We start from the raw sequence: 16,811 nt of genomic DNA on the forward strand, positions 1-16,811 counted from the left end.
TTCAGTAAGTGAAAAAAATGGATACTGCATTAATTGCATTTATTTACGGTATTTTAAAAAGTTCAACGGTCAACTCTTAATAGCAGAAATTAATGTATTAACTCTCCCAGTCCATACAAAAACGTTTCACTTATGAAGAATTATTCACTCTAAATGTCCATTTTATTATTATTTTCTTGTCTCACAGGTATAGATGAAATATCTGAGGATGTGTATAAAGGTGTTGAGCACAGTGACTCTGAGGAATCCGACAAGACTGACTCCAGCGACAGTGAATACGGAAGTGATGACGAACAGAAATCTAAGACTGGCCAAGATGACAAAAACACAGCTGAAGATAAAAACACTAAAGAGCCACCAAAGAAAAAGGCAAAACTATCAGTGGCTTCTAGTGCGGACAAAGATAAAAGCACAAAATCGACTGCAAATGCCAACGTGGCAACTAAAGGAGAAACCACCCATAAATCAAGCCCCACCGATCCTATAGCTAAAAGGAAACCAGGCATGGACTTGGAGAAAGAACCTCCAGAGAAAATGAAGGCAGCTCCCGCATCCCCGGACCCTAGAGATAAACCCAAGTGTTCAGAGGAGGCCAGGCAGCCGGCACCTGTGGATGTGGACATGGACTCAGACTCTGAGAGGGAGCTGGTTATTGATCTGGGAGAAGAGCATGCGGGCAAGAAGATGAAGAGGAACAGGAAAGATGCAGCTGCTGTCACCGCCCTCAAAGAGCCCACAGCCTCCAAACCTGAGGGTGAAATTTCCATTTTTAATTAGTGTATTGACAATAAAGTAGTAAATGTCACCTTTTAAGGAATAGTTCACCAAAATTTTTTTAATTATGTCATCATTAACTTCCAAACCCTCATGACTTTCTCTCTTCTGTGGAACAGAAGTTACAGTGAAAGTCAAGGGGGACTGAGGTTTTCAGTCACTTAACATACTGCCAAAATCTCCTTTTAGGTTTCACAGAAGTAAGTCATATGGGTTTGGGATGACATGGGTGAGTAAATAATGATAGAATTTTCTTTATTGGGTGAACTATTCCCTTAACCTTTTTACTTTTAAAGTTACATTTACACAATTCTGGCTTAATTTATGAAATAAAGAATCCAATCTCTTTAAAAGAAAGTTGCCAAACAAGTTGCATGGAAGCAGTAAACCTCTAGCAGAGAAGGCAAAACTTGTTAGTTGGAGAACGTGTAACTTATAAGGATTGTAAATATTCCGGGTTCAGTACAAGTTAAGCTCAATCGACAGCATTTGTGGCATAATACTGATTACCACAAAAAATCATTTTGACTTGCCCGTCCTTTTCTTTTAAAAAAGCTCAAATCTGGGTTGACAGTGAGGCACTTACAATGGAAGTGAATGAGGCCAATTTTTAAATGTTAAAATACTCACTTTTTCAAAAGTATAGCCACAAGACATAATAAAATATGCGTGTGCACGTGATCAAATCACTTACAAACCTTTTCTTTGTAAAGTTAAAGCCAATTTTACAACTTTACGAGTTCTGTGCCATGATGATGTAATGCCAACAAACCTTAAGAAGACAGTAAAAATGACAATTTAAACAACTTTACAGCTCAAATAGTAATGAGTATTAACAGATAAATTAATGTAAGTGCTTTAATAAATGTATAAGCTTCACATTTCTGCCTTTTAAACCCTCAAAACATTGTCCAGATTCACTTCCATTGTAAGTGCCTCACTGCAACCTTGATTTTTTTTCTTTAAAAAAAACAAACATTTTTTTTTTTAAATGACCTTTTGTGGTAATTAACTTGTAACTTACTAGTGTCCCAACTACATGCAAATTCCAGCTTAAAGTAATTTTTATGTCCACACTGAAAGTGAAATACTGGGCTAGGTGATTTAATTGCCAATCAGAACATATTGCATTAAAATACAGCTGTGTGAAGCTGGGTTTTGCGCCATTGAGATTTCACTGTGGCCAGGGCTACCCAGCATGGTGATTTATAACTCATCATTAGTGTTATGACTTGTTAGGATACAGTTTTAGTCTGGTTTAGGTGTTTCATTACTGTAACGTTTTTCTTTGGCTGCAGGTAAAACCACTCCAATTTCAAGCGCTCTCACTCAGCCACAGAACTCTGCAGTTCTTTCCTCCAGCCAAAGTATTAAAGACCCATCTCAGTCTCCCATGGCCATCCCGCTTAACATAGTACCCCTTACGGCAGCTCCAACTAGCACCGCTCCCTCCACCACCCATAGCTCCTCACCCGTCCCCATCAGCACTGTAAAGAAACAGCGCCCCCTACTGCCCAGAGAGACTGTCCCTGTAGTGCAAAGGGCCATTGTGTGGAACCCCACCACCAAGTTTCAGACGTCCTCTCAAAAATGGCACATGCAGAAGGTGCAAAGGCAGCAGCAGGGCCAAACGCAGCCAGCCACACAGGCGCAAGTGTTAACACAGGTGCAGCATAGCCAGCAGCCGCAGCAGCAAGCGCAGGTCTCTTCATCATCGCCGGGACATCAACCTTCATCCAGCACCAGATACCAAACACGACAAGCTGTGAAAGGTACGCAATGGATTCAACTGGCTGACTAATTCCAACCGTATATACGAGGTTTGATTTAGAAGTCAGTTAAACTTCAATGACCCCAATGAAGTATGAAAAGACTACAAATTTCAAACCTAAAAAACAGATGCTTGGGTGGATGTTTTTAATGTTTATTATGATGTGTTTGTATATCCAGCTGTGCAGCAGAAAGACTCTCCACACAGCACCTCCACCTCTGCAGTCACCCTGGTCACCAGCACACCTGTGTCCGCCACCATGATGGCAGGAGCTACAGTCAGCTCTTCCTCATCATCATCAACTTCCACAGCTGGAGACCTTCAGATCCCTACCACATCTGCAGATGTAGCGGCTGACATAGCGAAGTACACTAACAAAGTGAGATGGCTTACTCAATGTGTCAACATGACACAGACATATATTTAAAGAAGTGGATTTGATTGTAAATTTTGCTGAAAGGAGTGGGGGTCAACTTAATGGGCATTCAATGATGCAAACAACTTCTTTTGATGAAAACAAGTGATGATTTTGTGATTGTGTTTTTCAATTCATTAGATCATGGATACAATTAAAGGGACGATGACTGAGATATATGATGATCTTTCCAAGAGCACATCAGGAAACACAATAGCTGAGGTTTGTATTTGAAATCTGGAGAAGAGCAGTGCATTGTTAGTGAATTATTAAAGCAACCTGAGAAACTGAATTAAATAACCTTTTTATCTTGTTACAGATTAGACGGTTGCGAATTGAAATTGAAAAATTGCAGTGGCTACATCAACAGGAGTTATCAGAGATGAAGCACAATTTAGGTACCTCATCTGTTAATAATTATATTTATTGGGGGCCTGGGTAGCTCAGCGAGTATTGACGTTGACTAACGCCCCTGGAGTCATGAGTTCAAATCCAGGGTGTGATGAGTGACTCCAGCCAGGTGTCCTAAGCAACTAAATTGGCCCGGTTGCTAGGGAGGGTAGAGTCACATGGGGTAACCTCCTCATGGTCGTGATTAGTGGTTCTCACTCTCAATGGGGCGTGTCTTAAGTTGTGTGTGGATCGTGGAGAGTAGCATGAGCCTCCACATGCAGAGTCTCCACGGTGTCATGCACAACAGGCCACGTGATAAGGATTGACGTCTCAGAAGCGGAGGCAACTGAGACTTGTCCTCCGCCACCCGGATTGAGTTGTGTATCTGCGCCTCCACGAGGACCTAGGAATTAGTGGGAATTGGGCATTCCATATTGGCAGAAAAGTAAACAAAAAAATAACAAATATAATTATATTTATTTAAAGGTGCACTCAATATTTTTTTGCTAATTGCTGAAATTTTAAACAGAAAGAAATAGATATACTTAAGTAAAAAAAAATTTTTTAAACTAGATAGGAAATATTTATCAAGATCTTGTATCTTTGATGCTGGTTTGACAGCCATGTCAAACATTCTGAATGTTTATGGTAGTTATGAAAAGTTTGATGTTTCCCTTGTTAATACAGACATTACAGTAAGACAAACAGCCAGCTAGCTAGATAAATATTCAGACAGACCTTCATGGACAGATGGATGGATACAGACAGATGATTAAAGGCCTTTTGTAGATTTGTTTACATTTGAATTTTTGAGAGTTGGAGTTTGAATTAACAAGCATTCTGCCAATGTAAGTCTATGGGATTTTTATTTATTTTTTTCATCATCCGCTGTGTAAAATCCATAGATCGGTCAATTAGAAAAGACATGGCACACTATTCCAGAACATTCTGAAGGTCTCTGAGTTTGGTATATGTAGATTGAAGGCTCTAGGAGGAGATAGTGTTTAAGGTGAGAGTGCAAATTTTAGTCCCTAAACAAAGATTGTAGAATTATAGTATGTTGACTTGAGGCATCTTTACACATCCAAGTTAATCCTGCTCTGTGCCTGCTTAAAATTCTATGTAAAGACACAATGCAGCATAAAAGCCAGTCTAAATTAGGCCTGCTGTAACCCAACTCAGAACAGCCTTAAATGTTTATTTTTTATTTTTATGATACATCTTATATTTCATAATATAGTTTCATATTTAATTTATAATTTCATATTTTCATTAATTTCATATTTCTATATAAAACAGTTTTGTTTAAAATATTAATCTCATATTATGTATGCAATTGTAATTTCTGTGTAAATTAAACAGTCTGTGTAAATGCATCTAAATGCCAGTTTAAATGCAGCTTCTCTGCCACCTTGGCAGTGTAAAGTTGGCTTTGGTCAAGCCAACAACATGACATGATATACACTCACATGAGGTGAAGACTCATATCAGTCTTAAAGAAAAAATGCTTTTTATTTGACATGGTGCATGGGTGCACATTCATGAGCTGAATATTACACTTCACTTATCTTGATAATCCCCTATTATTTGATTCTTTAACTCACAGAATAAATTAATAAGAATAACACATTTTTACAATGACTTGGAACTTCTGTGTTTGTGTGAGGCTGCAACATAAACATGAATATTACTGAGAACACCTTTAAATATGAGTTTTTTCACCTGTTATAATAAGAATGTTTGTTTTATAGGAACAGCAAATCTACTGCCATGATTTATCCATAATCCCTCTTAACCTTAGATTTGTTTCTCATTAATATGTTTGTGCAATGTAATGTGTACTCAGAGCTAACCATGGCAGAGATGAGACAGAGTCTAGAGCAGGAGCGAGAGCGAATCGTGACAGAGGTCAAGAAGCAGATGGAGGTGGAGAAACAGCAGGCAGTCGATGAAACTAAAAAGAAGCAGTGGTGTGCAAACTGCAGAAAGGAGGCCATTTTCTACTGCTGCTGGAACACCAGCTACTGTGATTACCCCTGCCAACAAGCACACTGGCCTGAACACATGAAATCCTGCACACAGTCTGGTAAGGCTTAGTACAGAGCTCAGAATCCTACAGAGCATTAATTGGTAATAAGTGCATATTAGGTTTTGTGGTTTGATATTTACGATCCTCACCCACTGAAATATAATCACAATAAAATCACTTTACATCTTTGTATTAACAGTAACACTTGATCCAGGGTCCCCACAGTCAAACCTAGAAATATCAAGGAAATGTAAAATTAAATGATAATTTAAATAATGAATATAAATTTTTTCTAGTAATGTTCTGCTCTAGAATATTTTACTGGCAAAATATTTCTTTTGTGCTGAGTAAAACTTGCTGTCTTATTTGTGAATAAAAAATGCACGATAGCGACTCTAATGCTGCGATGTTGTTGATTGACCCCATCTGCATTTTAATGTGCGACATCAGTGTCCCAGTGTTCCGTGGATCAGCACTTTTGCAAGTGTCCAAATTCATGCTTACAATATACTGATTCACGTGAGCTAGGGAGCGAGATGAGACTCATCCATTGCACCCCGGTAGGAAAGCTCAGCAAAAAAATGCTTGATGGATGACATGATGTTTAGGGTACATGCGCAAATACGCTGTTGTCAGCACTCTTAGAGCAGTTCACGTAAGAAGCCGCTGGGGTCGGGACTGGTGAGTTTAAGTAGGGTTCAGGTTTGTAATTTATAATTTTTTAAAAAATAATAATTATAATATATATATAGGTATAGTATAAAATATTTGTAAAAATAATATGTAGGTAAATATTTTCTTTTTTTTTTTTATCACTGTATTGTGGAAAAACCGGAAAACATGCATTAATTATCTTTGAATGTACTTGACTACAATGGTGGATAGGATAAATTTAAAATTATGATTTAAAATAAATTTTATGTTATTTTTTAACCAAACATTTTTGAAATGGGGCCCCGGCTTGGACGGATGCTTGGAGCCTCAGAAATCATAAACCTGCCCCTATGCGAGAGCAGCACTGTAGCTCATGCCTTACTGAGGAGAGGAAGAATTACACAGCTCACAGATACACTTTAAACTTTCACAGCTTCAAGTGAGGTAGATTGCAAAGAGGGAATTATAATGCAAAAATACAAAATAAGTAAATACAGAAGCACTCTCGTTGTGGAATAAGTGGACCTGGAGCTGCTGCTCCGCTGAAGCAGAACTTGCGTGTCGAGCATCTTTAAAGGAAACACTATGGCATTATATCATTAATTCAGTTATATTGAATGCATTATAGCTTTAATAAAGTTCAAATAATATGGAAGCAGATCATGTACATGACTACAAACTCTGAAACTGGCCTTTCTCTACGCAGTAGGTACCTCTTATATGAGTTGCGCAAATATCCCACTCTGTCAGGGGGGTGTTTGCTGCAGCTAGATTATAATGTGATGGCTCGCGACTTATTGAATCATAATATATGCGTCACTGTGTGTTTATGATCATGAAGAAAATGGGCAGCTTTATTAATAAGAGAGAGTTAAATATGGATTGAAGTGAACAGAAAGGTGAGTTAGTCTTCGCCCCATTATACACTGCAACAAAATATGTTTTTGATTTGTTTTTTGTTTTGGCTTGTTTTCAAATATAAATATCTAAAACTAAAACAAAGTACATTTTCATTAGCAACTATACTGCAGAAGTAAAAACTGTTATCTGAGAATGTTGAATATAATATTAAAAATATAAATATTTGTAAATATCTAAAAAAATAAAAATGGTGCATTCGCCTGAGAAGTAGCATATGAGATATTCACTGCAAATATTTATTTTCAAGACAAGTATTTTTGTTTTGTTATCCTGTAAACCATCGAAATATTCTTAAAACGTGATTTATTTACTTGACGAGCAAACTGGCATAAGATTTTATATCTGTAGCAGATGGCAGATTTGTTTTCTTGTTTTGAGTCTAAAGTTCACTCAATTTTGCCAGATTTATCTTAAAACAAGATTTAATATCAAAATCATTAGATTAATCGATTATCAAAATAATCGTTAGGTGCAGTCCTAATTCAAACGACTGGGAAGGTAAAGAAAAAGGCAGGGAAATGTTTTGGTGAAGAAGTGTAGGAACCCTGTTGAACATATTCCTAGTATATCGTTTCTCTAATGTTATATGTCTTAATAAATGGATATAATGACTTTGTGCATTCCAGCAACATCATCACAGCAAGAACAAGAGACTGAGGGTAGCACAGACGTTACACCCAAAGCTCCTGTGCAGCCGAACAATGGACCCAACTCACCTAGAGAGATCGTATCGGTTGCACCTAAGGACAAAACTGTGAATTAAATTAAACCATGGACAATGTCACTATGTCCTAGCTCAGATGGACAAAACATCACTTACTTTTGTAGAGCTATAGAGATGCATACCTGCCAAAATTCCCGATTTTACCGGGCTTCTCTCGTTTTTCCAACGCTCCTCCAGCTGTGCCCCGATTTACAATTTCTCCCGATAAACTCACGATTTTTTGAATCCACACTTTGCTCAAGAGAAAATATTAGGTTGCCACCTGTCCTGTAAAATACAGGATTCTCCCGTATTTAAATATGAAATGATGTGTCAATAAGGGATGCGATTTGATTTTCAAAAAGCATTTATTGTTAAAACTGTGAAGGATGTGATAAGGGACCATCTGAATACATGGTCAATTCCTATGTATTATTAATCTTCAATGTAGTATTACTGACCGGAACTGCCACTCCCTATAAGCATATTACGTAGTCTGTGTAGTCTCCTTTCCAACAGAAACTCCGCCGGCTGCCAGTCCTCGCACATCATGTAACCCCCCCCCAAAAATTCCCAATTTTTCACAATCCAATGTTGGTAGGTATGTATAGATGTTGTCAAATTCTTCACTAAATTTTTTTAAACTAATGTTTGTCTTACCTGATTGTGTTTTTTGCTGTAATGACTTTATGTCTGAATGTTCTCAAACTAAGACACAAAGATCACCCAAACATTTTCTAGGTCTAGTTTTGAAAGAGATTTGTCTGGTTCTCAGATGGGTTTGAGTCTAAACAGAAAGCCTTATTTATTTTTCTTTCAAATCTCTTTGGTGCTTAACTTTACCTGAGCTCATCTTTTTAGTGTTGGCAAAATACTCTTTATAAACTATCTAGGTATTAAAGTTAAGAACTCCTGATCTGAATTCAGATCTAGAAAATCCAGATGTCATTTTCAGAATTTATTTATTTTGTTTTTATTTCTAGCTCCGAAAACAATCAAATAATGTGGTTATTTTTTATTTGTAGTATTTTTATAAAAGAAGAGTAACACAGCTGTTTAAAGACAGTTGTGGGCAAAAATATTCAAATCTGCATTGTTTATCCTTTTGATCTTTCATTCAGAAAAAAACACAAAATTGTATCCTTTATTTGAAGGAAAACAATTCAAACAGGAAATATCTCATTATTGAATACATAATTTTCTCCAAAACGTATTGGCCATAATTATTGGCACCCTTTTATTCAATACTTTCTGCAACCTCCCTTTGCCAAGATAACAGCTTTGAGTCTTCTCCTGTAATGCCTAATGAGGTTGGAGAACACCTGTCATCCTTCAAATTTAGAGGTCCATGTTGGTGGACTCTCCTCTTCAGTTCGCCCCACAAATTTACTACGGGGTTCAGGTCAGGGGACTGGGATGGCCATGGCAGAACCTTGATTTTGTTGTCAGTGAACCATTTTTGTGTTGATTTTGATGTTCGTTTTGGATCATTGTCATGCTGGAAGATCCAACCAGGTCCCATTGTAAGCTTTCTGGCAGAGGCAGCCAGGTTTAGATTTTGTATATTTTGGTATTTAATAGAGTCCATGATGCCATGTATCCGAACAAGATGTCCAGGACCTCTGGCAATAAAACAGCCCCACAACATCCATCACCACATTTAACCGTGGGCATTGGGAACTTCTTCATCTCTGGTGTTTGCTGCCTAAAAGCTCTTTTTTTGTTTCATCTGCCCATAGAACCCAGTCACATTTGAAGTTCCAGTAGTGTATGGCAAACTGAAGAAGCTTGAGTATGTTGTTGGATGAGAGCTGAGGCTTTTTTTCTTGAAACCCTCCCAAACATTTTGTGGTGTTGTAGGTGATATCTGATATATATATATATATATAATGTTTTTTTTTTTTACTTTCTGACCCTAAGACCAAACTAATTTCTGCAGTTCTCCAGCTGTGATCCTTGGAGATTCTTTGGCCACTTGAACCATCCTCTTCACTGTGCGTGGAGACAATATAGACACACGTCCTTTTCCAGGCCGATTCTTATGGTCCCCAGTTGATGGGAACTTGTTAATTATTACCCTGATGGTGGAAATGGGCATTTTCAATGCTTTGACTATTTTCTTATAGTCACTCCTCATTTTGTGAATCTCAACAACCTCTTACCACACATCAGAGATATATTCTTTAGCCTAAAAGGCCTGTGTGTTACCTCATGCTTATACCCGTGTGAAACAGGAGGTCATGGTTGAACGATTTCATGTTCCTAGTCACACACTAAATTTTTTTTAATATGAATGGGAATATACTTCAGATATATTTTACTCATAAGAATTTTTAGGGGTGCCAAAAATTGTGGCCAATGTGTTTTGGAGAAAAATATTTATTTAATAGTGAGATATTTCCCCTCTTTCAATTGTTTTCCTTCAATGAAAGGTTTTTGGGATTTTTTTTAATGAAAGATCAAAAGGATAAACAATGCAGATTTATTTTCACAGCCACCTTTGCTCATTTACAAGGGTGCCAATATTTTTGGCCACAACTGTATGAGTATACAGCTATTCTGTATTCCTTGGAATACCTTATTTATGCTAATTTATATAAAAAAAAAGATGGTAATATAAAATTTAGAAGGCTACATCATATCTTGTACTTAACCTACATTGTACAAGTTTAAACACTTTTTCACACACTAAGACTACTTCGCTATCTTGTTAGATGCCGTGCAAACAGGAGGAGATTGGGATTTGTTGTTTGAAACTGTTTGCAGGGTCAGCCTGATAAATGTGAGTTTTTTTCTGTAATATATCTTAAATGCCTTCAATTTATTTTCCTGCGCCTTTGGTTTAATCTGCAGTTCACCTTCATTATATGGTTGATGTCCCAATTGGGATTGTGTCATCAAGACTATGATCTCATGGGCTTTACTTTTATTTAAGATTACATTATAATTAAAAGTTAGACTTACCAGTGATGAATGACAAAAGACTTTCAAGCCTACGTATGTTAATGGTGTCAAAGAATCTTTGTCTATGAGATGATATCCTCATGTAGGTTCATATTTGTTTGTACTGAGAAATGTATGTTTCCTTCTTGGCCTTACATACAGACCTTATTGCATTTTATATAAATATTGTTTTTGACCAAATATCATTGTTGTTTTTTTTTTTGTTTGTTTTTTTTCCAAAATATGTTCACAGTTTAATATCCTTGTAAAGGACTGTAACTTTACACCAAAGGCTGGTGATTTAGCAAGTATTTGTTTGAAAGGATTTGTTTGTTTTGCTAGCTATAATTGTACCTATAATATAGTTAAACATTTGAAGAACAAATTCTTGATTATGAGCTCATAAGATATACTCTATGAACCATGACAGAAAAATTCATTTATGTTATGCTGTTAATACTGCACAAATATGCTAATCCAAACCATATTCAGAAAAGGAGAGTGGTCAAGAGCAACTTTCAATCTAGAGAACAGATAGATGTTTACATATTGTATATAAATAAAGATCTGGTAGTCTAAATTGTAATTTAATAGTTTTTGTATGGTGCAGGTGAATTAAAGAGAACACCTGATGAAAATGTTTCATATTGAAGTCATACTTTGATGAGTGATCCACTTCAATACAAAAGTGCAAAATAAATAAAACATTTTGGACCATTAAGGGCTTATAATGTGCTATTATTTGCATTCTTAAACATCTGTGGGAAAATAGGATGTTGCATATGCCTTAGTTATGGGCTATTTTGCCATGGGTTGATTGAATTTGCATAATATTTTTGTGGACCTCTCTGATATTATTATTGCTGTACACTTTTGTTAAAATGACTTCCTATGCATCGATCACAGAATTTAGCATTCAATTTCTCATGCAAAATACAGTGCAATACCAATTTTCTTGTAACTACAGTATATATTATTTATTTATTTAAACCAAAGTCCCTTTTAAGACAAGGCAGTCTACTCAGTAGCTATCTTGGGAAAGCTCTTAGGCAGCTATTTTTTATGGATACATGTGGGATTAAAGTTCAGTTCCTGTCTATGTGAATTGGAAAAGACTGAAATCTCCAAAACGACTGTTCAAGATTCAAATCAAAGAACATATTTCGAATCGGCAGTAAAATCTGATAACAATGTTATCATAAATTGTGCTTCTTTAGCTTAGATCACACTAAAAATGCCTGTTTTTCAGGCTGGTCCATCTAATATGCGTGCGCATTCTGACAGGCGATGTCTACATCTAAAAGGTGATTGGCTGACCATATTGGAGAAGGCTACAGCTGCAGGAACAGCTCCAAAAAGGAGCGGGAGCTCCAAACTGCCAGCAAATATATCGTTATATATATATATATATAACTATATATAATGTATATAGTTATTCTTTTTGCACTCCTCGAAGATGCTTTTGAGTGGCTACACAAGAGGCTCGTTTGAGATGCCAAACACCTCATTTTGAAAGCAGACGAGAGTAAACGCTGCAGTCAGGGGAGGAGTGAAATACGTGCTATCAAGCTGGACAGTTCTCACATCTCGTAGTGGATCAAACACCTTAGAGATCAAAGGCAGATTCACGTTCATGCACTAAGGGTTGTTTCAGACAATTCTGGCACCCTAGGCGAGATCCCTCTTGCTTCCCCTATTGATGTTTGGGGTGCGTTGTGGCGGCCTCCTCTTAATAAATATGATGAAATAAATATGATGAAAGACACTCAATTTACCTGTAATTTAATTTCACCAATAAGACATGTCTTTCAGTTCATTTTTAGTTTAATAAAGACACATATTTGAGATATTTCAAAAATACAATAAAATTCACATATACCATTCAAAGAGTCAGAGTGTTGGGAATATTCACAGATACTTTATACACACAAAAACATTATATTACAGATCAATCAAACATTTTAGAAGATAACGAAACATCACGGTTGTTTAAGCCAATGAGGATTAAGCTGTGTTGTCAGCAAGTCATTTCCCATCCTGCACAGCTCGGAAAAAGCTAGCTCGTTTGAGATGAGCAAGCTCTGTGCAGAGCCGATCATGAGTGATCAGCAGCAGGTGCATACCGGTTAGAAATCTGTCGGAGTTGCTGTGATGTCATGGTGACGATGACAAAAATGGTCTCGAGAGAGCGAGGCGGCCGCAGTTGAAGCAGGCCTTGAAAGAAGACGAGAGTAGATGGCAGCAGTCAGGAGAGGAGTGTTTATTTACTTAAGTAAAATACTAATAGCGCACTATTAAAATACTCCACTTTAAGTAAATTCCTGTATTCAAAAACTTAGTAAAGTATTATCAGCTAAATGCACTTAAAGAATCAAAAAAAAATACGCTGACAGTGTGTTACTATTATAGCCTATATTATATTTTTGGATTAATATCACTGCTGCATAAATGTATCGTTTTACTGCAGTAGTTGTTTAAGGTTGAGCTAATTTTAACTAATTTTATACTGTTGGGTAGTTTAATCTACAGAAATGCATCATATTCAATGAGATCATCATAGGTTTCTGAACAATTTTAACCCGAAAAGTAACTAGTAACTATAGATGCCAGACAAATATAGTGGAGTAAAAAGTACAATATTTGCCCCTGTAATATAGTAAAGTAGAAGTATAAAAGAACGTTGCATGAAATGGAAAAACTTAAGTTATTTATGTTCAAATTGCTTGTAGTTGCTGTTGTGGTTAATATTTTTCTACTAACACTTTAACCTAGTTTAGGTAATGTAGTGTTAGCATTATTACATTTATGGTTTTTTATAGGTGGCCTCGAGTGTGCTAGAATGGGCCATTAAGGCAAAAAGCAAAGGCCATCCTCTCAGAATTTGCTCACCCCCTTAACTCAGACTTTTAAGTTGTTACCGTCTGGTCTACGGCTTAGACCGTCTCCATTGACTTTGCATTGCGAGAGGCTGCCTCCTTGTCATTTATGGCATATAACAAAAGACAGAAAAATGCCTAAAAGCTGCTGCGTGTAAAGGTATACAGCAAACAAGCTAAAAACCCAGAGTCAATAATTGGGACTGCATTTTGTGCTGTTAAATCTGTCGAGTTAACAGAATTACTACATTTATGTTATTTATCTTTTTATTTAAATTATGCTATTGTCTTTTTTTTTTTTTTTTTGGTAAAATAATATTGTTAATTACATTCTGTCCATTTAAAGAAGTGTTCACATATTCACTATAAAAAAGTGTTAAGAGTTTTAAATAATTTGTAAATAACATTTAAATAAAAAAAATTTAAATGTGAAATTCAATATCAGAATGTCCTGAAACATTGTAGTTGACACCACTTAGGTAAAGTTGGTTTTATATTGCACATTCGCGGACTTCCGCGTTCAGTAACTCGTGAACTAAACGTTGTTGCTACACACAACACCTATCACATATAACTACAGATAAAACACCAGAAGCTACAACATAAATTTCCTCAAAACGATCTTTCCGTCGCACTGTACAAAATACATTGATCTCTATGCTCAGGCTGCTAAGAAGGGACCATCTGCAAAGTGCAAACCCGAAGGAAAGCTAGTTTTGAGGAGATTAAAATATTAAAACAATGTTATTTGTGTAGTAACAATATTCAGCTCACGAGATATTGAACGCGGAACTCCGCAAATATGCGAAGCGAATATAAAAAGCAACTTTACCCAAGTTGCAGACTTGATCATGTAGGACCTTCAGGACCACATAGCCTACGTGGACAGCACCATGAACATAGTCAAGTTTAAAAAAAAAACCCAACCAGGGTAAAAATAGTTTCAGGTTTGATATTTGCTGCGTATTCACCTAGACTGCTTTAGTGTACTTTTGTGTAGGCTATTGTACATACAGTACGCAAAAATGTTTTATGTTAAAGTTACAGTAATTCACCAAAGGGATTTTTTCATGTTCCAAAGGTTGTAGTATGTTCCTACTGACCAGACTGACTTACTACAGGTGGAATTTTGACAGTACCTCCCTTACTGTACGTTCAGTATACAAATATTAATAGAAAAAATTACAGTAATTCCCCTAAAGTATTTTTTCCTGTTCCAAAGGCTGTAGTGCTTTCCTATTGACCATACTGACTTACTACAGGTGGAATTTTGACAATAACTCCCTTACTGTACGTACTGAAGGGTTGGGGTCAGAATCCCCTGTCTCTTCAATTTAATTATATATATATATATATATATATATATATATATATATATATATATATATATATATATATATATATATATATATATATATCCTTTTTATATATATCCTTTTGAATGATTACTTTATTCTTATTAAAAATTCAACAATCAATATCCTAATCATTTCTGTATTCATTTTCTTTTAGGTGCATTCCAGTGTGTGCCCTTGGGTTGTGTTCACATGCAAGGGGCCTTTTGATGATAATTGTCTTGGGATTCAGAGAGCGGCGAGAGAGACTCTGTACTCATGTATTGCATATATATTATATATATATTGTAAGTAAATCAAAACCAAATAATTTATAAGCTTTTAACTTCATGAGGTGCAATGGCAAGGTATCATAACACCGGAGACGTCCTTGGTGAATCTGCCTCTGGCTGGACATTCCTTTACAGTCCTTTTTATAGTCCATCAACTTTTTGACATGTTCAGAAATCCCCTCCTGGAAACTCCCTCTGCATACATTCAGTTTTTTACAGCCAATTGGTCAAACATAAAATCTTGAACTGTCATTATTTCTGGAAGACCCCTTAGGACTTTTGCATATAAAACTCTTTGTCTCTTTGTCCTCTTTTTCTGGACCTTTCCATCATCGCTGTATCTTCTGTATCTCGATCCATAACACATAGACGGTAATGATGGCATTTTTCTCCTTTCTTTTGCAAAGCTCTTTCTAATACATTTTCAATTCCTCTCTACTCTGCCACCATCATCTGCTTAATAAATGCTTACAACATTCAGTGTGGTATGTTTTTCTTTATAAACCATTTTCATAATAAAAATCTTTATAAAACAAGTTGAGGTGTTTTTCTTAATAAACTATTTTCTCAATATATGGTTACAATGATTATTAATACAAGTGTTTTACAGTAAACACATTCTTAATAAATTGTTTAACAACTACTTATGGTACCTTTCATTATAAAACCACTTTTTATTAGTTACAATTGTGGTTTACTATGACCCATAAATACTTCATATACCAGAAGCCATGATTAGAATAGAATAATTGCATATTTCACAACAATATCTGCATCTATATATCTGTCTTAGTTGACTTGTATAAGTTTGAGGGTCAATTTATACATAATTTCACCTTATTTTCATTAAGTGAACATCTCATGTGTATTTCTTTAGGGAGTGGAGTAAAGGGGCATATTATCGTTCCTGCTTTCCTGGAGTGAAATGTTTTATCAGCCTGTTAAGGTGGACTGCTCTTCTGATAATGAGCTCAGGCCTTCTTCAGCCTCGAAGAGAACTGTTGTTTGTCAGTGTTCTGTGTGTGTGTGTGTGTGTGTGTGTGTGTGTGTGTGCGTTTGATATTCTTTGCAGGTTCTGAACTTTGTGATATAGCCTAAAACATTCTCGGACCCTGGAAGAAGGTCACCACGGACTTAAATCTCGGAAATGGACGACAAATATTCTGATTAACGGCGATATACCCACTTATCTATCAAAAATGTATTATTGTTTAGACTTTGTTGTCTTAGCCAATCAGAAGTAAACGATTATGTAATGCATGTCCTTGGAAAAGGTATAATTGTGTGAGATTTGTTTGTAAGGTAGAGTTGGCTTGCGACCTCCTCGTGACTTTTGACGCTGGCTCTACCAATTTAACTGCAAACTATTCTTCAGTAAAATTGTACTTATTTGATTGAATTTCACGACTCCTGGTCTTCTTTCATCATATTATCTGGTCCTGTGTCTTACAACTGTACCCCCCCAAACAGTACATTTATCAAATAATTTTTTTCTGTTCCAATGGCTGTAGTGCTTTCCTAGTGATCAGACTGACTTACTACAGGTGAAATTTTCACAATAACTCCCTTACTGTACAATTATCAAATATATTTATGTAATAAACATTATTACATGTGTTTATTACATATGTTTATGTAATAAACTGTAATTCCCCTATAGTGTTTTTTTTATATTTATATTCCAATGGTTGTAGTGCTTTCCTAG

At 36.1% G+C, this 16,811-nt stretch overlaps 1 protein-coding gene across 5 annotated transcripts in view; it reads left to right on the plus strand.

Moving 5' to 3' along the window:
• The window catches only part of LOC127632466 (protein kinase C-binding protein 1-like), a 69,843-nt gene extending 58,531 nt beyond the window's left edge, over window positions 1-11,312 (plus strand). For all 5 annotated transcript variants that reach the window (XM_052111047.1, XM_052111044.1, XM_052111045.1 and 2 more), the window contains 7 exons: window positions 188-754; window positions 2,073-2,546; window positions 2,725-2,924; window positions 3,102-3,182; window positions 3,280-3,358; window positions 5,200-5,439; window positions 7,584-11,312. In XM_052111047.1, the coding sequence (XP_051967007.1) occupies window positions 188-754; window positions 2,073-2,546; window positions 2,725-2,924; window positions 3,102-3,182; window positions 3,280-3,358; window positions 5,200-5,439; window positions 7,584-7,720 (1,778 nt within the window). In that variant the 3' untranslated portion in view covers window positions 7,721-11,312. The remainder of the gene's footprint in view (window positions 1-187; window positions 755-2,072; window positions 2,547-2,724; window positions 2,925-3,101; window positions 3,183-3,279; window positions 3,359-5,199; window positions 5,440-7,583) is intronic.
• The last annotated feature ends 5,499 nt before the right edge of the window (window positions 11,313-16,811 follow it).

The sequence above is a fragment of the Xyrauchen texanus genome, chromosome 39 (assembly GCF_025860055.1).
Source record: "Xyrauchen texanus isolate HMW12.3.18 chromosome 39, RBS_HiC_50CHRs, whole genome shotgun sequence".
NCBI lineage: Eukaryota > Metazoa > Chordata > Actinopteri > Cypriniformes > Catostomidae > Xyrauchen > Xyrauchen texanus.